The sequence below is a fragment of the Vanellus vanellus genome (assembly GCF_965231255.1).
Source record: "Vanellus vanellus genome assembly, chromosome: 2".
Lineage (NCBI taxonomy): Eukaryota > Metazoa > Chordata > Aves > Charadriiformes > Charadriidae > Vanellus > Vanellus vanellus.
In genome coordinates this window covers 36,092,160-36,115,374 of record NC_138906.1, presented here as the reverse complement: position 1 = coordinate 36,115,374, position 23,215 = coordinate 36,092,160, and the positions used below count along the sequence as shown (strand labels likewise).

Genomic DNA, 23,215 nt, shown 5'->3' with positions numbered 1-23,215 from the left:
CCTCCCCACCTCATCCCCAAAGCTTCTTATTTCCGCAGCCTGAATGACAACCGCAGGTGCCTCTATAGCGGATATTGCAATGCAAACCAGTATTTAAATGTCCTGCTTTGGCTAAACGGTTCTTTGTTTGCTTGTAACTACTTCCCTCACATTCCCTTCTAACAAATACTCTCCATATGTCTGGAATGTAAAGGCTTGGAAGTACTTAAACGGGTAGTCCACCACGTGTTACACTGAGGATCAGATACCACGGTACACTGAGAAGCTCTTCTTCCACGTTTTCAGCTGGCTGTCCAGAGAGGGGCAGAAGACGAACATTTCTCATCTGTCCTTCACTTTCCTGCAAAAACATTATTTTTCTCTGACTTTTATTTTAAGCCAATATCTACAGTACAGTATTTAAAATACCCAGTCAGGCCTGGGAACTCATCGCCATAGGCAGACCGTGCAACCCATTTTGGAGCTGTCCCCTAAATTAAAACATCCCGATAACATTTAATTCGATGGCATCCGGAAAGTATTAAAATAGTGAAAACAATCTGAATTTATTGTTAGCATGGCAACTTACAATTGGGTTTGAAGGCAACCTACAGAGGAACACAGTTGGTTCATCCGATTTGTTTTTACCAATGCAGAAACTATAAAGACAGTTATCATGGGCTTATTTCAGCCGGATTACATGGGCAAGTGAATTTCTTGCTGTCCTGGTCCAACTATCCAGACTAGAGGGCTTGTGGAAGCTCACCCACATGCTGCTAGACAGAAACCTGAGTGTGGAACATGCCCCCAGCCCTTATCCTGTCATCCCCCGGTTCAGACATAGCCATCAAGTGTTCTGCTATTTTCTCAAATCCCAGAGAGAGAACAGTAAAGACGTATATTTATTTTATGGCACTGCAAACATTGAAGGTACTTCACTGCCAATCCTGAGAGGGCTCTTTACTTGTGAGCCACCTGCAGAGGCCATCCCGCTGAGATGGATGATGAGCAGTTGGCAACAGCCCCATCAGAGGCGGCATGACAAGAAGGGGGACGCCTCTCAGGCCCACCACAGGAGAAACGTTCAGACGCAAGAATGGGAAAAAGGGAAGGGAACTTTATAAAATGTGCCCTAATCACGAGCCTTAACTTAGTTTCAACCACACTGGAAAGCGCACCTTTCTGTTACCAAAGCTGCCGCAGGAAAATACCATCTCAGCGGGTTTCTGCTCGACCTGTTTCACACTGCATTGGACAAGTGAAGATTCACAGTGCCTGCAGGACCGGGCAAAGCTGTGCATGGACCTCTCCACCCCACCCGATCAGCCATCTTTGGGGGCACGTCTCTGCTCAAAGGGCTGCTTTTCTCACTGAATTACTGAGTAATCACAAGATAAACTACATAATCTAATACACTCCCCCCAACATAACGTTATAAGGGACACATATAATGTTGTAAGTTTTTAATAAAAGTTAAATGTCTTGATTGAGGAATACAGGGTATTCAGAGGAAAGTAGAAAAATACTTCCCATGTCTTTGTGTGCATTTTTCTTCCTGCTAGCTGAAGATAGGAAGAATATAATAAAATAGGAAATTACTTAGAGGAAAAATGTTTTAAAAATTTTTATATTCCCATTTTTCCAATTAAATTTCTCTAATTTGACTTACTTTCCACTATTTGTGATATTTTGAAATTTGAACACCTTGACTTCCTGTTGAAAGAAACCAACTCTACTTCCCATCACTTTCACCTTTAGGTTCACTTCTGCAGTTAAAGGCTGTTGTCTCGGGAAGCTGGGGAATGTTATGGGGAATATTATTTCCATTCCCCTGTTTTTACAGTTTTTCAAAAGGCTTACGTTTCATGCTTGTACCATGTAAATAAGTCTTTTAAAATATTTGGAGGATGAAAGCGTATTCCCCCAGGCAAGCACAAGTACAGGCTGGGCGGAGAATGGATTGAGAGCAGCCCTGAGAAGGACTTGGGGGTGTTTTTTGATGAGAAGCTCAACACGAGCAATGTGCACTCACAGCCCAGAAAGCCAACTGCATCCTGAGCTGCATCAAAAGAAGCATGGCCAGCAGGTCGAGGGATGTGATTCTGCCCCTCTACTCCGCTCTGGTGAGACCCCACCTGGAGTACTGCATCCAGCACTGGGGTCTCCCAACATAAGGACATGGACCTGTTGGAGGGGGTCCAGAGGAGGGACACGAAGATGATCTGAGGGCTGGAGCATCTCTCCTATGAAGACAGGCTGAGAGAGTTGGGGTTGTTCAGCCTGGAGAAAAGAAGGCTCTGGGGAGACCTGACAGCGGCCTCCTGGTACTGCCTCCCGGTACTTAAAGAGGGCCTGCAGGAAAGATGGAGAGTCTTTATCAGGGAGTGTAGTGATAGGATGAGGGAGAACGGCTTCAAACTGAAAGAAGGTAGATTTAGATTAGATATTAGGAAGGAAGAAATCCTTTAGTCTGTGGGTGGTGAGGCACTGGAACAGGTTGCCCAGGGAAGCTGTGGCTGCCCCGTCCCTGGAGGTGTTCAAGGCCAGGCTGGATGGGGCTTTGAGCAACCTGGTCTAGTGGGAGGTGTTGGAAGCCGATAATCTTTAAGGTCCCTTCCAACCCCAAACCACTCTACGATTCTATGAAAACCGCTCCTTTCGCACTAATCGCTGCTGCCGTGTGCGGGGTGCACGGGGAAGAACCCCCGGCCCTGCACACCAACAAGGGACCACCCGCTCCCCCCCTCCCGAGGCCCAGCAGCTCGGCAGAGAGCACCCCCCCGCCTCTCCGCCCCCCCCCCCCCCCCCAACCAGGCCACACCGCCTGCCCCGTCCCCATCCCGCCGTTCCCGCCGCCGCCGGCCGGCTCCACCCCGCCACCGCCCCCCGGACTCCTCCCTCCCTCCCTCCCTCCCTCCTTCCCTCCTCCTCCTCCTCTCAGCGGCAGCGCGGGCGGCTCCTTCGCGCCATGGCGCGGCGCGGGCGGCGGCGGCGGCGGCGGCGGGGGGTGGTAGCGGCGGCGGCGGGCGGCGGCAAGGTGAGGTGGGCCCGCTGCTCTGCGCGGAGCGGGCGAGCGTAAGGCCGAGCCCCGGGGTAGGGGGTGGGAAGGGCGCCGGGTTTGCTTTTTGCTTCGCCGGGGCAACGGCGGCCTTTGTCCGCTCCCCGCGGGACCGCGGCGCGGGAGGGGGGGGTGTCGGAAGAGCCGCCCGCCGCTGTCGGCGGCGCCGGGACCGGCTCTTCCGACCCCCCCCCCCCCCTTTCCGCGCCGCCGTCCCTTGGCCCGGTAAACACGGCCCCGGTGAGGGCGGCGGCCCGCGGTCCCCCTCCACGTGGCGCGGCGGCTCTGGGGCTGAAGTTGGGGGGTGGGGGGAGGGTGGAAGAAGCCGCCTTTGGGGCGGCCCCGTCGAAGAGGTGGGGGGGGGGAACGGGGGAGGTTTGGGGGTGGGGGGGGCAGGACCGCAGCGGTGCGGGGTCCTGCGGCGTCCCCAATAAAGGAGGAGGGGCTGTGCTAATTCATTAGTCTGTTAATTCATTAGTCTCAGAGGCCTGGGGATGTCACTTTTGAATTAGGTATTTTTTAATTTTTTTTTTTTTTTGGAAATACCGCCTGAATACATGTGGATATTTATAAGGCTTGTGAGTATTTATAAGGCTGGAGGCCTGGGGACAAATGCCAGCGTGCTTTGACCCATCCACCCAACTGTGGTCTGGTCCAAGCCCGGCACGTGTGGACACATCAGGTTCCTTGTGTGGCTCAGGTCTTCAGAGGTGGTATGGTGAGTCCCCCAAGGGGGTCAGCGTCTCACTGCTGTCAGAGTGGTGAGGCACTGGAGAAGGTTGCCCAGAGAAGTTGTGGATGATCCATCCTTGGAGGTGTTCAAGGCCAAGCTGGACGTGGCCTTGGGCAACCTGGTCTAGGGGGAGGTGTCCCTGCCCATGGCAGGGGGGTTGGAACTAGATGATCTTTAAGGTCCCTTCCAACCCAAACCACTCTGTGATTCTGTGGTCTCAGCCAGCTCTTGCTGATGGAATGTTAGGGAGTTACATGGGTTCCTGTGGAACAGGAGGGTTGTAGAAACACTGAAACGTTTGTTAGGACCTCTGTCCTCTCTGGGACTCTGCAAGGCCTCAGGCTCTTCATGGGCAGAGTGGAGATAAGGGCACTGTAAAACAGTTTGGGAGAAACCTAATTGACACAATACAATAGAAGTGAATGGCACTTCTCACCTCTGGTGCTATAACAGAGGCTTTTGCTGTCTGCTACTCACCCCTCTACTGCAGAGCTAAAAGGGTGTATTTGCATCATGTTTCTTTTAAGGCTCAGCAAAGGGGAGAAGAACTTGGTCTGTTCTCAGTGCTCTCCTGTTTGTCATGGGAGCTTGTTTTTGGCTGAGTGAGGCCTTCTGCTGGCTCTTGTTCCTTTTTGTGATACGCTGGTGAGCAATGGGTTCGGTCCTGGCTGAGCATCGAAGGCTTCCTTGTCTGTGAAGTCACGGGTCATCTGCTGACTGGTAAATTACCTCATTGTCCTGGTTTGAGTTAAAACAGAACCAATTTTCAGAGAGGATCTGTCATTCGTTTCGTGGCCAGCCCAGCCTAAACCATGGCACTATTAAGTAGGTGGCCCCATTGAAAGCGATTGCCAAGGAAGTCAGCAGTACAAAATTGGTTTGAAACACAAGACCTGCAGTTCCATTTCCCATCCCAGGGTCTAATTTAAGAAGTCCTTGCACAGCACCTTCAATTCATGGAGCTTGTTAAAGGAGTGCTGGCTGACAAAGCTTTTTCACCCTGAAAGCCTGGATGGTGACATTCTAGACGTGAAGAGCAGATGCGTTGCTTGCCTGTGGCATGGTACAAGAGTGTTTTCCTTGGAACACTGGGGCTCAGAAAGCAATTAGGCACCACCCCAGATGAAAGGGATGCTCCTGAGTTATGCAGAATTAATTCGGAAATAGCTTTTGCTACTGTTTGGATCTGCAAAAGATTAGATATTACAAAAGAAGAGATAGTAGCAGTTGATGGAGTGTTTGGACTGTGTTCATATGCTGGCATGCTGGTGTTCATGTTATTATCAACATCTTAAAAGTTAGGGGATAGTTTCCAGGTAGATGTTGCCTACGGAAGGTAATATTTTAAACGATTTGCTGTGTGATTATGATAGCTGGGCATTCTTTATGGTAGGATAAAGTAGCTTGATGGGTTTTAGCTTATTTAATTATAAGTTTAAATAAAGCAATGTAGAAACCATACTCTACTGTTCTGCAAATAGCTGAATCTACTAAAATTCCATGGAGTAGTTTGGTTTAGCAGTAGGTTGACTTGGGGGAGAATTACCGTAACTTTTCATGGTGGCAGGGGGAAACCACCCTGAAGGTGCTAGGAGTTGTTGCTGTGACAGATGTACAGGCTCAGGCATAATCCATCTTCGCCTTCGGTGGAATCAAAGTATCCCTGCAAAGATTGTAAAACTGTGTGATGACTGCTTGTTTTATCACTTGTCCTTTCTTTTCTCATAACACTTATTTGCCTTTCACCCTGGTGCCACTTGTGCCAGGAATATACTTCACCATCCATAAGGTTTCAGGTTTTTGTGCTCTGATGCTCTTGAGAAATTGCGAAGATCATCTGGCATCTTCCTCACCTTCCTAGATTTTGTTGTTGCCCTTGAGTCTCAGGCTGGCTGGATGGCGTCGACAGTCCTGTTGAATGTGCATCTAGTTGCGTGATTCTTCTGCACCATAATACGTGTCTTTGCCTCTCTCTGCCTTCCACGTCTTTCACACATTTTGAGTGATGTTTAAAATTAAGCTTTCATACAATGCTGTTCGCCTTTATGATTCCAGCGGGAAGATCGCGAATCTCGCCTTGTAAAACAGTCTTGGGTTTTTGGTTTGGCACCTATCGGCATTCTGGCTGGGGCCCTCTATTCTTGTAGCGCTGCCCATAATTGTCAGCCTTGGAGCACTTCCCTGTTGGGTTGCTGCTTCGGGGCTCTGTGCCAGATCCCGTGCCTGTAACCCTTGGGTGGCGTGCCTGGGGCTCGCTGTGTGCCCAGCCCAGGACGAGTCAGGAGATTTTCCAGCGCGCGCTGAAGGTGTGGCGTCGCACAAGTTTGGTTTGCGTGAGTATGCGTTTGAGATTAAACTGGCATTATTTCGGTTTTATGGAAATGCATTAGCAGCAAGTTGGAACGTTACTGAAATTACCCGTCCTCTGCTTCAAATAGGAATGTCCATACATTGTGAAAACTTGAATGAGGGGAAAACAGCCCAAACAGCTCCATGGTAGGAGCAAAAATAGAGAATTACATCTAGCCCTGCTTTCTCACATGTTACATTCTGCTGGTACGTTGTTGTCCATATGTGCTCATATGACAATGGGCAACGAAAGCAATATTTCAAATTGTTAAGAGGTATTTGTACATATGGTTGACAGTGATGTACAGATAACTCTGATGCTTCCCATGGTAGCCGAGGGTGTGCATGCAGGGAAGTGTTCTCTTCTTGCAGCCTGCCAGGGACTGCCTTGTTGAAGGGCACGTTGCATCTGTTTTGGCATTGATAAAGTTGCTTTTTCACTTGAGCCATGAGAATTCTTCCTGTTGTTGTGGAAGGTAAAACATCTCACCCCAGGCTTTTCTGTATTCTCCTTGTCTAATGTGGCAGGTGGAATTTGTGGGGATGGCACTTGGAAAGATGTTTTGACTGGTGGGGACCCCAGGTGCCTCACTTTTCCCATCACTCGCCTGGTGAGTGTGGGAGTATCACCAAAACAGGTCTGACATCCCTCCCGGCCTCATTTTCCATCTCTGTCACCCTTGGCCCTTGGTGACAGATCTGCCAGCCCCTGCGGGCAACCACGAGCTGGCTGCTCCCAGTCCTGTGGGAATGGTAGCTCTCCTCCACGCAACTCGACAAATTTGGGTGCGCTCCTGGGTGTTCTGGTGGTATTTTGTCAAATTTAGAGAAGGGGAAACTGAGAGATGGGAATATCTTGATCTTTGATCTTTTGTTGGAAAAAAAATACTTAGGGTCGTTTATGCTGGCAGTTGATGGATCGTATGCTGTTTGTAGTGGGGAATGTTTTCTGCTGCTTTTGAAAAGTACCTTGTGGGTGTTTTAAACAAGTAAGTGTATTTTATGTGCAAAAATAACTGAGCTCAGTAGGTAGAAAATTTCCTACTAGAAATAAGACTGGCTTTTTCAGCAGCTGTAAATTATTTCCAGCTTTTACTAGATTTTTGCTACTTATATTTTTGTAACTGGTATCTGTAAAAGACAGTATTTCTCACATCTCTGCAGCATTTCAGTAGACCACTGTGTCTGAACCTGTGGTCTGTTCACGTTGAAATGTTTTCCCCAAGCAAGCTTGAAATGTTCATCACCTCTCTGCCTTCCTGCCTTTTTTAGGGGTTTAGTGGCAAAAAGATCCTCTCTTGAAGTGCCTGCATCTTTCAAGTGCTTAGAATAGATTAATATTTTGACATTTGCGTTAAGACAAATATGTATTTCTTGGTATATGCTGCTTTGTTGATGTAGTTAAAATGCTAGGCTCTGATGCTGATAATAAATCAGTTTCTGAATGTATTTAATTGAAAGTTAAAAATGGAAATGTCTGTGGATTCCTGGACTAGACAATAAATAACAGCGAACCAACCCATCATGGCAGAGGTGTTTGATGCAAGCTCATTTTTGATGTCTCTCTGCTGATGGCAATGGACTTCTGCTGGGAATAAACTTATCATTTCAGGTGGAGAAATACCGGCAGCGAGCAAGCTTGGTGATGAGGGTGCTCTTTTTAAACTCCTGGAGTATGTCCACCTTATATTTGTTTGGTGTTCTCTGTTATTAAGCTAAGCCTTTAAGGTGAAATGGGGACTCATCAATGACTGAACGGGATTCTTCGTAGTCAGGCTGTGGGGAGCAAGTCACAAACTACAAATCTCTGAAGTTCTGCAGTAAGTTACTTAAATCAGTACCTTATATATTTGGGAATGCAGAAAGATCAAAAAAGGTCTTCTACTGGGAAAGAATTTTTTTTTTCCTTGTTCAAAATCAGTAATTACACCCCCATAATGGCTCCTCTGGTGCAGATGCAGAAGTAATAGATGAAGAAGAAGAAATTAGTTAGGCATACAGTAATCACAGCAGCGGCTAACTCAGCTGTACAATAGCACAAGAACTAACGCAGCGGCTCCTGGAAGCAATTTATTCACAGCAACGAGCCTTACAGCTCCTTGTATGTTTTTCCATTAAAATGCATAATGCTTCAATTTTAACGCTGCTCTGTACTGAGTGAATTCCGTCACAGCAACGGAGCCGGATTCTGTATGTTGATTGTGAGGGACGGGGGGTGAGGGAATATCCAAATGCAGATGGCACGACTTCGGCAGCAGCGCGCTGGGTTGTGGTGTTATATGCCTGTGAGGGTCAGCTGTGCAGAGGCGAATTCTGCTCTTGCTCGAGCAACAGTGAATCTGTGCATCAGTCTACATCAACTTTATAAAAGCAGAGCAAGAATAGAATTACGCCCATTGCTGTAGCTGATTTCAGTGAGCGAAGCTTTGGCCAAGGTGCTGCTTGGTCTTTTAAAGGAAGTCAGCAACATTATTTTTGGAGAATGAGCCTCCTTTGTGCCATTTGCCTTTGCACAAACAAAGATGAAATAAAATAATAAGAAAAAATAATCATTATGTGGGGCCCTGTATGAGCAACCTCAGCTGTCTATGACAGCGGGCAAGGACAGGCTGCTCTTGGTTCTGGAGTTCATCTCGGGGATGTTCTCTTCAACAGTCAGGGCTGGAGGACCATGTCCTTCTGATGAGGAACTGGCATCTCCCACCGGACAGCTGTTGATCTGTCATTCCTGAGAGTTAATGAGAGCAGTGGGAAGTCCATGTAAGGGTTTAGCACACAGCAAAGAGCAGAGACGCTTGCTTCAAGTGAGAGTAGCGTGTGTGATGTACATGTGGTCCTGGGTTTGTAGAAGATTAATATCTGGGTGCTGGTGAGGGATTCGGACACTTTTCTCCCCAAGCATTTCTGTGAACAGCAGAATGGTTTTGCAGGTGATACTGGGATGTGTAAAGCCATGTTGTGAAACTTGGCAAAATGCCTTCTGCCTCAGTTTTTAAGGCTGGATCTATTTATCCCACCCTTCCACACATGAAATCCTAAAGCAGCCTAGGTGGGAGCTGTCTGAAGGCTTCCTTACCGGCCTGATACATGGAGAGGCTTATCTGAAGTGCTTGGTGAAGTATGTGGCCGGGGGAATGGTTACCTCTGGTGGTATGAGTCTCCTTCTGTGCAGGGACTGGACTTCTTGAACTCTGAAGTTGTAACCTTGGTCACCTCAGAAGGTGCCACTGCCTGCCCTTGGCAGTGCTTCCTTGTGGTGGGCTGCATCGTGAGCTTCTAGCAAATGAGAAGTGTTGTCGGTTAAAATGGGTTTTCACTTTATACAAAGTGTCACGGAAAAAGCTCTGTGGCAGTACCGACAAAGGAGAATGAGTTGCCTTGGTTTCAATTCAATCTGGTAAAATGTGTAACGGTCCTGTTATTGGATCTCAAGGTAAGGTCGCTTTCTGCTTGTTTAGCATTGCATTATGTTTGAAGGTGTGTTCCTCACCTCTGAGCTGTCCTCGTTGCTCTGTAAGAGGAGGAGTGGTGGTGGGTTTCCCTATGGATGAAGGGTGCCCTGAGGACGGGCTTGCAAAGATGAGGCACACGTATTTTTACATTGGAGAAGTACTGTTCAGTGGAGTTAAACACCCTCCATGTCCCAGCTCCTCCCAAGCCCCAAATCTGGAGTCTGTATTTAGGGATTAAAACAGCCTGTACCCAGTTTTCCTGGAGTTTAGCTAAATGAGGTATAGTTTGCGCATAGCATATTTTGCGATACAGATTTGTACTTGCATAGGAGTATAAAAATAACTTGCACTGTTGCCAATTTGAGTTTTCCTATTAAGTTGGCGTGTCTGACTCGTGTCTCCTGTCTCGTTTTGAATCAGAAGCAGATACCCAAGGACGTGGCTGACATTTTTAATGCCCCCAGTGACAATGAAGATTTTCCGGGATTCCAGGATGATGCTTCCAGGCAGAGGTTGTTGTCAGAGGACAGCTATGCTAGTTTTGATTCCCTGGAGTCAGGAAAAAAGGTAGGAATGGATTGCCATGCCCCGGTTACGCTCTTTGGGCGCAGCAGTACTCTGAGCCTGTGTGAAGGTTGTGCGAGCCATGACTTGCTGTAAAATCCAGAATCTGCAGACCTCCTATTAAAAAATAAATGTAAACAAGCCTGCTATCCTTTTTAGAGCTTAATGATTGCTTTTAAAAACTCTTTCATACTATAAAAAGGAAAATGGGTTTCACTAGAAGTAGAGTTTAAGTGAAGTAGGTAATTGTAGCAAACAGGAGAGAGACAACTGCAGTTCTGGGCTGGTGTGCTCTGAATATGTAAGACAGTGGAAAAGCATGATGGTAGATGGGCTTTGTGAGCATGCAGACTTCAAGGTATTTCTTCCAGAAATCTATGTAAGTGCTGTTTCTGTGTTAAAATGACGTTTAAGTGGTGGTGACCCACAAATCATCAGCTCCTGCTGCGATTGTGAGATTTGCTGGTTCCCTGCTCTCTAAATGGTAAAGTAGCTTGGATCAGCATAATGATTTGGTGTTTTTCATTGTCTGTTTTGGTAGCTGGAGGTACCAGCTGAATTCAGAAGAAAGGAAGAGAACTGGTGTGCTGTCTTGGCTGCCAGAAAATTTAGGTTTTAGTCTTTTAGAAGCTTGTAATTATATATTTGATAGATATGAGCTAATGTGCTAAAAGATATCCTTGTCAGCTGTGCTGTCAAAAGGGTCCCTCTGTTCCATTAATAACAAAGATGAAAATGTCTTTTTCTTTTTTATTTTTTTTTCCCCTAGTCCACAGAGTCAGCACCTAGTTAAGAGTTGCTGAAGACAAGGAATATGACTAGTATTAGCAAAGGGAGCAGAACAGACAGAATGAGGCTTGTACGAGTATGTGCTATTTCTGAGCCTCCGTGGGTGAATGGCCCCAGAGAGGCTTGTACAAATTGCAGAACCTGGTTGGGAGTAGAGCCTCAGGTCTGTGCTAGGGAGAAAGGCAGTGGCTTAAAAGTAACAAAATATACTTGGCTCTAAACTGCCTTATCATCTTGTTGCTAGACAGCAGTGCTAGTAACTTCAGAAGACCAGGAGATAGCTTGCTCTTGTATATGTGGCTTTGTGTGGAGCATGAAGAAGGATCAATGAGGAGAAGTGGTGGTGGTGGAGCCTTCTGCGGGAGCCTGAGGTTCTGCTTCTGCTGCCTGCTTGGGGACTGCAGGCACCTTACTTTACTTCTCTCTGCCTTGGTTTCCCAACTTGTGAGGTGGAGATTATGATAATGATCTTTGCTGTGAAGCATTTTAAAATCCTCTGATGAAAACTGCTGTGGAAGAGCTAGGTATTGCTAATTCAACATGCGTTACTGGGAATCCCAGTGAGACTTGTTCCAAATTTACAGCTGGCACTGCAGCCTTCCTCACCATTCCCATGTTTCCCTTGGGCTGAGAATTAATTTAAATCTCCGTCAGTATTGAGTTTAACTCCTTTGCCACTAAATGGTACAATGAAAACACTTTTTTTTTATCCCGAGTTCCATCCATTTATGGTGCCAAACACAGCTGTCGCTGAGAAAGACCATAGGTACTTGTGCAGGAAACTCAAACTTTTTGGTGTGAAGAGCAAAATGATGGGAAGTTCAGAAAAACGCTGCAGTTGTTGGGAGAGGAGGCAAGGCTGCTGTCCTGCTGGGGTGGTGAATGGGGTCTTACTGCAGCAGGTGGTTCCTTGGAAGCTGATGTGCAAACGCATCAACAAGTATTGACCTCTGCGTGTCTGCTTTTCCTCAGGGCTTTCTGCAGTCCCACTCCCATAATCTCAGCACTTCTGCTGAATTTCAGACATTTCTCCTATAGGTATCCCTGATATGTATTTTACATTGTGTAGACCATTCTTCATAGGTATAACAGTATAGCTCTAGGTGTGTTATTTTTAGTCACTTTAGCTATCAAACAGCTTATTTCCACCCCCCAAAAACTTCATTGCGGAATGTCATGAAAACTCAGACTGCATAAAAACTTCAGTTTCCCTCCAAGAAATGCAATTTAACTTTAACATATCTTCCCTATTGTGTTTGTTCCTTTCTCAAGCAGCTGCACTGCAGCTACCAACAAAAGAATAAAGTAATTTTGTTCAGAGAAAACTCATTCCAATTACCCATAATAATTTGTAGGAGATGTTTAAGTGTAAAGAAACAGCATATGCAGTAGCTCCCCCCTCCCATTCCCCTGTTCCACTCATCTATTGTATCTGTTTTTCACCAGATATTATCTTAACGTAAAAAAGTGTGTAATTAAAGTCAGGGAAGGGAGGGAATTGAAAGGAAGAATAAGGATATTTAGCAAGTGCATCGTAGGAAGGGTCATTTTTTTATCTTGTGTGGGAGGAAGAAATAGCAGGAAAATTGGGGAAACAAACTTCAGCGAGTGTTGCTGACTTTCAAGAGGCAGGTGTGGTGTGAACATGGCTTATTCCCACCATGAACGAGTCTCTCAGGAGACAAGCTGACAGATGGTCTTCTAGTAATTCTGATTAGAAGTATGGAAATATTCCTGATTTAGTAAATGCGTTGTGATTAATTGGTATGTAATGTCCGTATCATGAATAGTGCTTTAATGAGATCTTAGTTTATTTTTCATGAGTTGACTTTTTACCTCCTAGGCTGTACACAGAAATTTGGGATCTGTCTACCCTAGAGCACGTTTGAATCATAAAGCGCACCATTAGAACAGAGAGCTGAGCAGTTGGAAGGTGGAGGGATGTTCAAAGCTGTTCAAAGCTCTGTGGTTTTGTGTTGGGATCCGTCACTTCAGTGATGGTGTAACAGCGCGAGAAGGAGCAGACTCCATCTCCAGGAGCCTTGAGTACTGCTGCAGCAAGCCCAGAGGAGAGTGTTGTTTCTACTGCTGAGTGGAAAAAAGGAGGCCTTTCTCTTACTGTGGTTGGTTGTGGTTTGTATTTTCTTCCATTCGAGGCCTGGTTTTTTTACATCCAGAAGAAAACATACAAAACAACATGATAATTTACGCATAAGAAAACTGATAGTTTATTTTTATTGGGTAGTAGTGAAGAGGAGGAAGAGGTGAAGAAGAAAGTTTCCCTCACAAGAAGCAGTTCTGTTAAAGCCCTGTGCTCAAAATAAGGGAAAAAAGTTCCTGCTAAGTTAAAATGACTCAGTGCTGAAACTGAATGTGTTCTGCTTTTTTCTTTCGACAGGCTTTGCCTGCAAAGTGCTTTCATGGTATATGCCATCTAGTTGGTACCTGCTTGAACCTCAGAACCTGTTTATTGTGACTGTGGGACTACTCTGTATCTGACTGTCTCTCACAACTACTGGCTGGTGTTTTCACAGGGGGTTCGATTTCAGTCCAGATACCTCACTGAAGAACTGCGGAGGATTTTCACTGAAGACACTGACTCTGAAACGGAAGCGTTTGAAGGCTTTGCTTCAAGTGAGGTGGATGTGAACAAGAAAGAAGTTCTGGTAAAGGCAGTCACCTACGTGTGAATGCATATGTTGATGACTTCTTTTCTGTGTCTTCTGTGTAAACCTCGTGTCCTAGTAGGAGTGTTTCTGATACACCATGATGTTCTTTCTTCATGCTGAAGAAAAACACTTGTTACCTTAAGGGGGGGAGGGGGGGGAGGGAAGCTTTATTTAATGTAACACCATATATGAGAAATGAGAACTTCTTTCCTTGCTTGTAGGCTGAGAGTGCTGGGCAGGGGCGTTACTCTGAAGACAGCCACATCTGTATCCCAGACAATATTAATCTATAGATTTTGTGTTGGCCTCTGCACAAGTAGATGTTGTGTACTGTGAACGTTTAAAAATGTGTTGATTTAGGTGAATTTATGACAGTGCCTTGGGGTGGTGAGACTGCTCCCTACAATTAGTGACCTTTCTCGTGTCACAGCCGATAATGTAACGTGGGTTTCTTCCTGCCTCTAGGCCAAGGAGTCAGACTTGAGTGATGAAGAACGCAATAATTTATTGGGTAGTGAGGAAGAAGAGGAGGAAGAGGCGAAGAAGAAAGTTTCCCCCAAGAGAAGAAGCTTTGGCCTTCGTGTTGCCTTGCAGTTTCCCACCAGAAAGTCGTCTGAGAAAAAAGTGCCTGAACAGGCTTTTTCTAACTTACCCTTAAAGGACAGTGAATCCCTCACACCTCTTTCAACAGAAATAAGCTGCAAGCGGTGGGACAAACTAGAGGGCTCTGCTTCAGAGTCTGAAGAAGACATTAAAGATACACAGGAGGAAAGTTCCAGTGCTCTGCTGAAGAGAGCCATGAACATTAAAGAAAATAAAGCCATGGTAAGACTTATGAGCAGTGCTTTGTTCTCTGGCATTTACATCCAAGTACTTGGCATTTGAATTTTGGGGTCCCCACTGGTTCTGTGCTGGGACTTTGGGAAAATCTCATGGTGGTTTGTGTTTGAATTTTTCTACCTGGGAAGACTCTAGAGTGCCATCAGCACTCAGATATTTATCCCTCGAATAGCCTCAAGTAGGTCTAGCCTGCTCAAGTTTAAAAGCAGAGTTGAACCAAGCTTTTTTTTTATGTGGATGTGAACCGAGTTACAGATGCTCAAGTTGCAGTCTGATATTCAGAACATGTCGGAAAACCAGCTGGTCCCTTCAGATGGTTCGTGGTGTCATTTGCACAATAGAGTTTCTACTTTTCATTTGTGTCAGAGATCTGCTGCAGTTACCGATTGAAAAGCCAGCTAAAAACTGCTAAGGATGATAAATGTAATCTTTCAGTTGTGTGGGATGTGATGTTTACAGTTATGCTTTGCTGTATAACTATGAAAGTGTGTGTACGTGTGCGTGTAGGTGGGGAAAAGAGAGACACTGATCGTTCCTTCCCGCGTTTCCCTCTGTTGCACAAAAATCCCACTTGCTCTCTTAACTTGGATCTGCACAGCAGTGTGATAATTGATGCTGGGTCTTCAGTGGCTCCTTCAGTTTTACTGTATTCCAGGAAAAGTTGCAGCCTCCAAACAGTCTTGGGGCTCAAGTACACCTCTTGGGCATGTGGGCCTGCAGCTCCCATATAAAACTTGCTTTAATTTTGTACCTAATGTCTTGTTTCCACGCTGCTGTTGCGTTGGTCTTGCTGCTCTTCCTTCCCACCTTGCACCTTTCCTTCTAGTTCAACCAGTGTGAAATTCATTAACATCCTAGTTGTGGTACTGTAATGACATTAAGTAGCTCTTAGTAAATACTGTAGTGTGACATTTATTAAGAAATGCTGTATCCAGCTTTTAATCTCATGATCGGTATGGCGGTCCCAGAGACAGTTAGCAGCCTGGCTCATCCCCACTATTACTGGCTTTTCAGAAGATGGCCTCATCCTGGCCTTCCAGAACAGGTCCATATTTATTTTTGACCTGTCTGTCACTGCTTCTGCTGAAACACACCTCCAGGACATCTCCTACGTGGTGCAACAGATGGTCCTGCAGAAGCGCTTCTGATACTGCATGCACCAGGGTTGGGGGAACTGCCAGCGGGGCTTAGTTCTATTACAACTTTGCAAATGAGCGTGTACCCATGTCATTGTGCGTATCTGCACAAAGCAATGGGTATTTAGTATTACTGGCTGTCATTGCAGCATTTGTGAAATCAACACTAGCTCTCATGATTGGCAGAACAAGAGGGAATGGCTTCAAGCTCCAACAGGGTAGGTTTAGACTGAACATTAGGAAAGAATTTTTCACAGAAAGGGTGGTCGGGCATTGGAATAGACTGCCCAGGGAAGTGGTTGAGTCACCATCCCTGGATGTGTTTAAGAGATGTTTAGATGTGGTGTTGGGGGATACGGTGTAGGGGAGAACTTTGTAGAATAGGGTGGATGGTTGGACTCGATGATCCCAAGAGTCTCTTCCAACCTAGACAATTCTATGATTAAAAAAAAGGGCAGTTCCTAGTCATCACTACTAAGGACCACTGAAAAATGATGAACAAAGTTTCCCTGCTGCAGTGTCACTACTTCAGGGGATATTGAGTTCCTTGGCAAAAAGCACAGGTGTATCAGCACTCATTTAGTAAAATAGTCCACAGGGAACATCTTATGATCTTCTACTAGAGCTTGGAGAGCTCTTGCTGCCAAGGGCACCCTGTCTTCCTTTTCTCCTTGTCATATGAACAATGAATTTCTCATAGATATTGTCACTATGTTGTAATGCACTTCTTCAGTGGTGTTTTGACAAAATTGGATGTAATTCTAGCTAATTCTAATTCCCAGCAAGAATTAATGGGAGCTGTGAAGTTAGTATTGCCTACAGAGGTTTGCTGATTCAGGGGTGAATGAGCTCCTTTTATGAGCCCCACTTAAATAAAGTGCCTCCAGAAAGGTTTCATGCACTGAAACTTCATGTGTTTAGATCTAATTTGGAGTGCCTGTGAAGAGTGGATGATAACGTGTTGCTTATTTGCAAGTTTGCAGTGAGTTTTCAATGCGGCATCACTGTTGATTTCAGCTTGCCCAGTTGGTGGCAGAACTGAATTCCATACCCGGCCTGTTTCCAGTGAAAACACCCACCTCCACTCCTCCGGTAAGTCTCTGGTACTGGCTAGAGGTGACAGAAGTTTTAGCTAGAGTTATGACTAATGTGTTTCCTGATGAAACACTTTCACCAAGTTTTGTTCTGGTTTTCTTTGGGTTTGGTCGCTGTATTTGAATGGACTTGGTCAGTAGTTAAGTATGGAGGGTTATGTAAAGAAATGGAATTTTCTAAGATCATTTATGAAGGAATAGGGAGACCAAGGTGAGATGCTACTTCATCATTTTTGCCCCAGAAATACTTTTGAGATGCTAGAGGAGTCTGTGTTTGTCTATGTGGGAATAATGAAGAGTGGTTGCATTCCTTTGTGTTTAGTGTCTGTTAATTTCCCAGGTAATTTCCCTCTTGCAGGCTTTTCTTTTAAAAGCCACACTTCCCAGTAGAGCTTTGCTGATGAAATTCAACCACTTCAAAGTGAAACTGGGATGATGCTGTAGTTACTTCAACTGGCTTTTCTTGGCCAGAAGCAGAAAACTGTCACCCCCTTTAGGCTCTCTATAGAGTGATGTATTTTCCACCTGTATTATAAACTGAAGAGATTTGAGGAAAAATTGAAGGGCCGTGTCTTTGGGAAGCCCATGTAGAAATGCTGGAGTGGTGCTTGTCAGGTGAAAAGGTGAAGCCAAATTATACAGCCTTTGAAAGGCTGGAACCTTGCTAGCTCTAGTTAAATGCTTTAGAAACTTAAACATCCTTTGAATATATACAGAAGCCTGCTACTTTTATTTAGTATCTTTACTTGAGGAGGGCGAAGGACATCAGGAATACTCTAGTTATCTCTTCTGCTTCTTTTTTGATTTCCAGCCTGTTTCCTTGTGATGTGCCTTTCACTGCTTTCAAAGAAAGTAACTAAAGAGCACGGTAGCAAGCAGACTTGCTTCCTACATCTTGTTCAGATCTAAATCTGTCAGATTTAGTAAATGCCTTTATAGTAGGTGTCTATGCAGGACTTCGGTTGCATGATTTCAATCATGCAGTAATTGGCAGGTGTGACAATACGAAAAGGGTTATCTTGTGTCTCCTAGTAATTTCCAGATCTTGAAATCTGGAAGGAGGAGGAGAAACTTATTAATGCCCTTTCACTTTAAAAAATATAAAAGGAAATAAACTAGAATTCAGATTATTCCTTGGAGATGCATTCAGTTTGTGGGAAAATCTGAAGCTTTAGCTGCTGAAGAACAGTAAGAACTAGCTTCTGCCTTAATATGCCATGCAAAAAATTTTGGTATAGTTCTGTGACATTAATTGGAATAGAATTTGACTGTGAAAGTGTGGTGTTTAAAAGGAGCAAAAATGTATGGCATGTAGGGAGAACACTTAAGTATGCTAGAAGTTGATGAGTTTGGCTTAACAAATAAGGAGCGGGAGAAGCACAGACTAATTCATGATAGTGGAAGCGTGGTACAGCCATTTTGAGATAATTTCTGGTGTTTAACAGTACAAACATAACTGAAAAGACAGTTACCAGACTCATCTTCTTTTTCCAGAAACAGAAGAAAATCCCAAGGAGGACATTTTCTGAAGGCCAGATAGCACGTCGCATGAATCCAACCAGAAATGCTCGTCCACCAGAGAAATTTGCCTTGGAAAAATTTACTGTGTCGGCTGTCAAATTTGCAGAACACTTCCGTAGCTATAGACAACAAAATCTCTTGAAGAAGAGACTCAGTGTGGTATTTGCCAGACTTTGATTTCTCCAGTAATCAGGGATTAGGATACATTTAAATTCTTGGCCAGCACTTAGAGCAGATGTCACATCCCACAGAAAGTTAATAAGAACCTTTGGTTTGGGATTAGCTACAGAAGAAGTTGTGTTCTGGCCTTCCTGCCTCGTCTTTCTGGGCTCGATGTGTGACCTGTGTTATCCAAACATAAGGCAGTTTACTTATGGTCTATTATTCATTTATTATCTGAAAAGTACTAAAGCCCACAATGTAGAAGGCCTTCGAGTGGCAAGGTAGTGGGGCTGGTGGAGGTGACAAAGCAGATCTTCTCTATCTTTTTGCTGAGGAAAAATTAGCAAAATTAGCTCTCTGGAAATAGCAGAGGGAAGACAGAGAGGAGTGGTACAGCTAAACTGAGAATGAAGGGAATCTGCACCAACAGACTGCCGACGTACTGTCTAGCCATTCAGAAGTTGCAGGTTTTATTCTTCCCCATTTTTTCAAATTTGTTTTTCCCTCCCTTGGCTTATGGTGGTCATTGCCTTGGTGATAGTTACTGTATAGTCTTTATGAAGAAGACAAATCTTTAAGTTTGTATCTGCACAGGCTGGATCCCAGTTCTGCTTATAGGAATGAGTGCTGGGCATAATTGAAGCATTATAGAGGGAACTTGGCTATTAAAAAAGGTGGAGTAGCACTGAATGAGAACCTGGGCTGGTAAATAACTGTTTTGGAGAGAACAGATATGATCTCAGGTGAAGGACAAATGAGTTGATAGGAGTGTGGGGTAGCGGGAAGGCTAAGGATCAGATGAGACTTGAACATGAATCGGGGTCAAAGGGAACAATATGTGGAAGGAAAAAAAGAGCACTTGAGTAGTGAAATCATTATTCTGTCTGTTATTTGGAAAAAAGAAAGGGCTGGGTATGGTAGGACTAACATAAAACTTCAGTAAAAGTGTTTTGCGTGACATTAGAGATTGTCGTTGGAGAAAGCAATTAGAGATTATGCTAGAAGATTGAAGGAGCAAAGCATGGGAAGGCAGATGGTTATAGTTCCTTATCTTGAGAGGGAAGAAATGGAGTATGAAGAGTTACAGCAGAGGTGTGCAGGGAATGCAAAGAAAAGGAGGTAGCAGAAAAACATGCTAGGGATTTGTGGAAATAGAAGTAGCAATGATGGGAAGGAAGAACATATAAACAGAATAAATGCAGTAGAGAAAAGATTAGGTGAGGAAGGGGAAAGAAAGAGGCAGTGATGATTTGGAAACTCTATTCCCTGTTGTTCCAGTGATCTGGGAGCCTGTAGTCTGCTCCCTCTAGGCTGCATACACATTATAAATGAAAGAATTTGTCACCAAGTGTGGTGACAGAGTCTTCATGACACTAAACAAAAGGTGTTGAGATGAGTTTGTTTAGCAGGAGGATTGTGGAGTGCGCAAAAGGAGGAGATCATCAAAGTATTCGTCTCACCGTCCAGTAGAGGATATTACTGAGGAGGACTTGGACAACATAGCAATCACTGTTAAAGACAAAATCTATGACAAAGTTCTAGTAAGTGGCTGCTGTTTTCTTTACTGTGTCTGTGTGCTGGAAACTGAAAGTCTCTCACCAGTTCAACTGGTGTTTGCTTTCCTGAGGTTCTGAAGAGTGCAGCTCTACATTATTAAATCACACAAGCACAACTTGAAAGCTTTGCCAGGCTTCCATGGGCTTGTCCGTGCTAGTTGATACGCCCCACCAACTTTTTGCCTCTGCAAAGAAGTGCTTTCTTGCCAGTGCTATTAAGGGGAATTTGCTATAGCTATGAGTCACCACTGACAAGAGTTGACATCCCTTTTATCTCTCCTCCTCACTTAATATAAATGTGGTGGTGGTTGTGCCATTAATAAGTGAACCCTGCTGCTCCTTGCACACCCTGGAAATGACGTTTCTGTGTGGGTTGGGTAGTTTCCAAAGCTCTTGATGGAACTCCTCCTCCTTCCTTTCCTTCACTGGATTTGGCTATTATTAATTGTCATGAAGATCTAGATGATCAGCTTACTATATATTTCATGCTTCATTGTATTTGCAGAGATGAGTCACAAAGTCATTTTCTGAATAGTTTTAGCTTTTTCCTAGAGAGGAAAGGATCAGAACTGCAACATGAGGTTCATGTAGTTTGAGACTCCCAATGTGACTGAGCCTTGGCACTGTCTCTGTAAAATTCCTAGCATCTCTACAGATGATAACTATATGATTTAGCATAATAACAGAACTTAGGGTTCTTCCTAAGATTTTCATCACTGAATTTGACTTTGGTTTGAAATTTGTGCTTTGCCATCAGCAGATGTCTTAGGAAAGTTCAGCAGTGAGCATTTAAGATGTCCTTCATACACGCATTTCTCCTCCTTTCCAACTTCAGGGTAGTACTTGCCACCAGTGTCGACAAAAGACAATTGATACAAAGACAATCTGTCGCAATCAGGGCTGTGGAGGAGTAAGGGGACAGTTTTGTGGACCATGTCTTCGAAATCGATATGGGGAAGATGTGAAATCAGCACTGCTTGATCCAGTAAGTGTAATTTCTTGGGCTTGGAAAGAAAGTGTAATGAATATGGTTTTGTTAGTCAGCTGTGATGAGTATATGCTCATGATAACGTGGCATTCAAAGCTTTTTGCCATGAGAAGGTCTGTAGTACTGTTAGGACTGACACTGATCTTGTTGGAACTGAAGTGGAAAGTGCAGGACCTGGGTTACAATCCACCCATCTTCGTGCTTTGAAGCTCCACTTGCTTACCAAATAGTGGAGGGAAAGTGTGAGACCTTTTCTTAAAAGAATCTGTCCCCTTTCAGAAAAATGCCAAAACATACCTTTTTTTTTTTTTTTTTTTTTTTTAATTCTCCCGGTAATGTGGCATGCAAAGCAGGTTCCTTCTTTTAGATTCTAATTTTCAAATATAAGAAAAAAGGAGAAGGATGCCTAAAAGTCTTAGGATTGGTTCCCTTTTCTCTGTTGTCCACCAAGGCACTGAGCAAGGAGGGAGCACAGGCTGCTGCCAGAGAACGATACATGTGGCTACGCAAAGACCTCTCAGCAGATTAGCTCTCTCTGTGCTCAGCTTGTTGTTGGACCTCCTCTCTCCTACCTCTGCTTTAGAGATGGGCTTCTGGGCTCTTCAGAAGGACAATGAAGAACTAAGGACTCCGATGTGCTGGCCTGGTGCAGCAATGGCTGCTGTACTGCAATACAGGCTGTTAGAACCTGCAACCTCTATGTTTGGTTTCTGAGCAGCTGGGAGATGCCTGGCTTCATGTACACACTGAGTAATTCAGTCTTAGGAATCAGGCTGTGCCAGCAGACAGAGCCAATGAAACTTGTCTTGGTGGGTACCCATCTTTTTCTAGGGAGTTCAGTGTGGTCAGCCTAACATAGGATGAGTTATCAGTAGTCATTACAGATGCCTTTAGTCCATTTTAAATTAATACGGAACAAGTCAGAGCGCCTGACTCTTCAGAGTAAGAAGCATTCAAGCAAACAGGGTAGTACTTGATCTTTTCTGTAATCCTGCAGAATGTGGAAGGTGTTAACAAGGTTGGTTGGCTGATTCAGGCTTTTAAAACCTTGCCCTGAACAATCACGCAGTAAGGAAGCCATACTTGTCTCGGGAAGGTGAATATAACCTTAGTCGTAGCTTGCCTTTACCTCCCCCTCCCACATTCACCCCCTCGCAGGCCTGGATCTGTCCTCCTTGTCGCGGGGTGTGCAACTGCAGCTACTGCCGCCGGCGGGACGGGCGCTGTGCCACGGGCATGCTCATCCACTTGGCCAAGTTCTGCGGCTACGATAACGTCAAGGAATACCTGGAAAGGTGAGGGCCGTTCCTTGTGCTCGTTGCTTTTTACACTGTTGTAGCCCTCTAAGTAATTTGACTTCTGTGGCCTGGGGCAGACCCTGGACCTATGCAAAAGAAGTCTCTTGGACTTGAGATTTCTTCTAGGCTGAAATCGGCTTCACTGAAGTGAGTCATATTGTCTGTGTAAACAATTCATTTGCTTAAGAAATTGAAATGCTTTTCCCTGTTTTGAAATCGGTATTGGTTGTTTCAAGCGTATAGAAGTGCTGTTTTGGAAATTGTCATCTTCAGAAATGGAAATGGTCTGTTTATGGGGAACCTGAGTTTCCTCAAAACCACTAACAGTGTTTTCTCATGTGTCTTACAGTTTACAGAAACAACTGGCAGATGACAATTGAGAACACTGAACTCAAGCTGTGCCTGCAACTGGTTGATATGTTGACAAGTTTTGACTTCAAAAGGTTATTACTATGTTTTATATAAGATAGAATCGTAGAGTATAGTATATGCATTTCTGTGTTGTGAACTTTTTATTGATGTGGTCTTATGCAAAAGATCTCTCAGGAAAATGTTTTGGTAGAGAAATCTACATGCACAGACCTATACATTAAGTGAAATGGCACTCTTGAATCTTGAGTGGTTAATTTTTAATAGAGCTACACAACCACATGATGGTGAACTTGGTCAATTTGAGCGATATTTTTATTTATATAATTGTGCAAGTTTGCAGAAAGGGTGTTTAACAACCACCTGTAAACATACCTTGTCTTTAAAGAAACAAAACCCCCCTTTGTGTTCCAGCTTGACCACAAAGATTCAGTTTTCCAACCCCTGCTTTCTGAACCTGTTCCTCCACCTGTAGTTTATGGAACTTGCCCCTGAAAAGAAGGCAAGGGTCCTTTCACCTGAATGCCATTATATTCCAGCAAAAGCTGATGCAACCTACCAGTGGGAGGATGATTTTTTTTATTCCAAAGTGCAATTAATCACTGAAACATGAAAATGAAAGAGTGTTTTTTTTTTTTTTTTTTTTTTTTTTTTTACA

General features: G+C 44.6%; 1 protein-coding gene across 1 annotated transcript; it reads left to right on the top strand.

The window, feature by feature from the left end:
- Positions 1-2,947: 2,947 nt before the first annotated feature.
- On the top strand, positions 2,948-23,215 carry CDCA7L (cell division cycle associated 7 like; the record flags this gene model as incomplete). The annotated part of the gene is made up of 10 exons (XM_082499154.1): positions 2,948-3,016; positions 9,992-10,138; positions 13,459-13,590; positions 14,059-14,418; positions 16,587-16,661; positions 18,158-18,343; positions 19,753-19,887; positions 20,738-20,887; positions 22,049-22,185; positions 22,538-23,215. The coding sequence occupies 10 exons, from the start codon at positions 2,948-2,950 to the stop codon at positions 22,566-22,568; spliced, it is 1,422 nt and encodes a 473-aa protein (XP_082355280.1). The 3' UTR covers positions 22,569-23,215.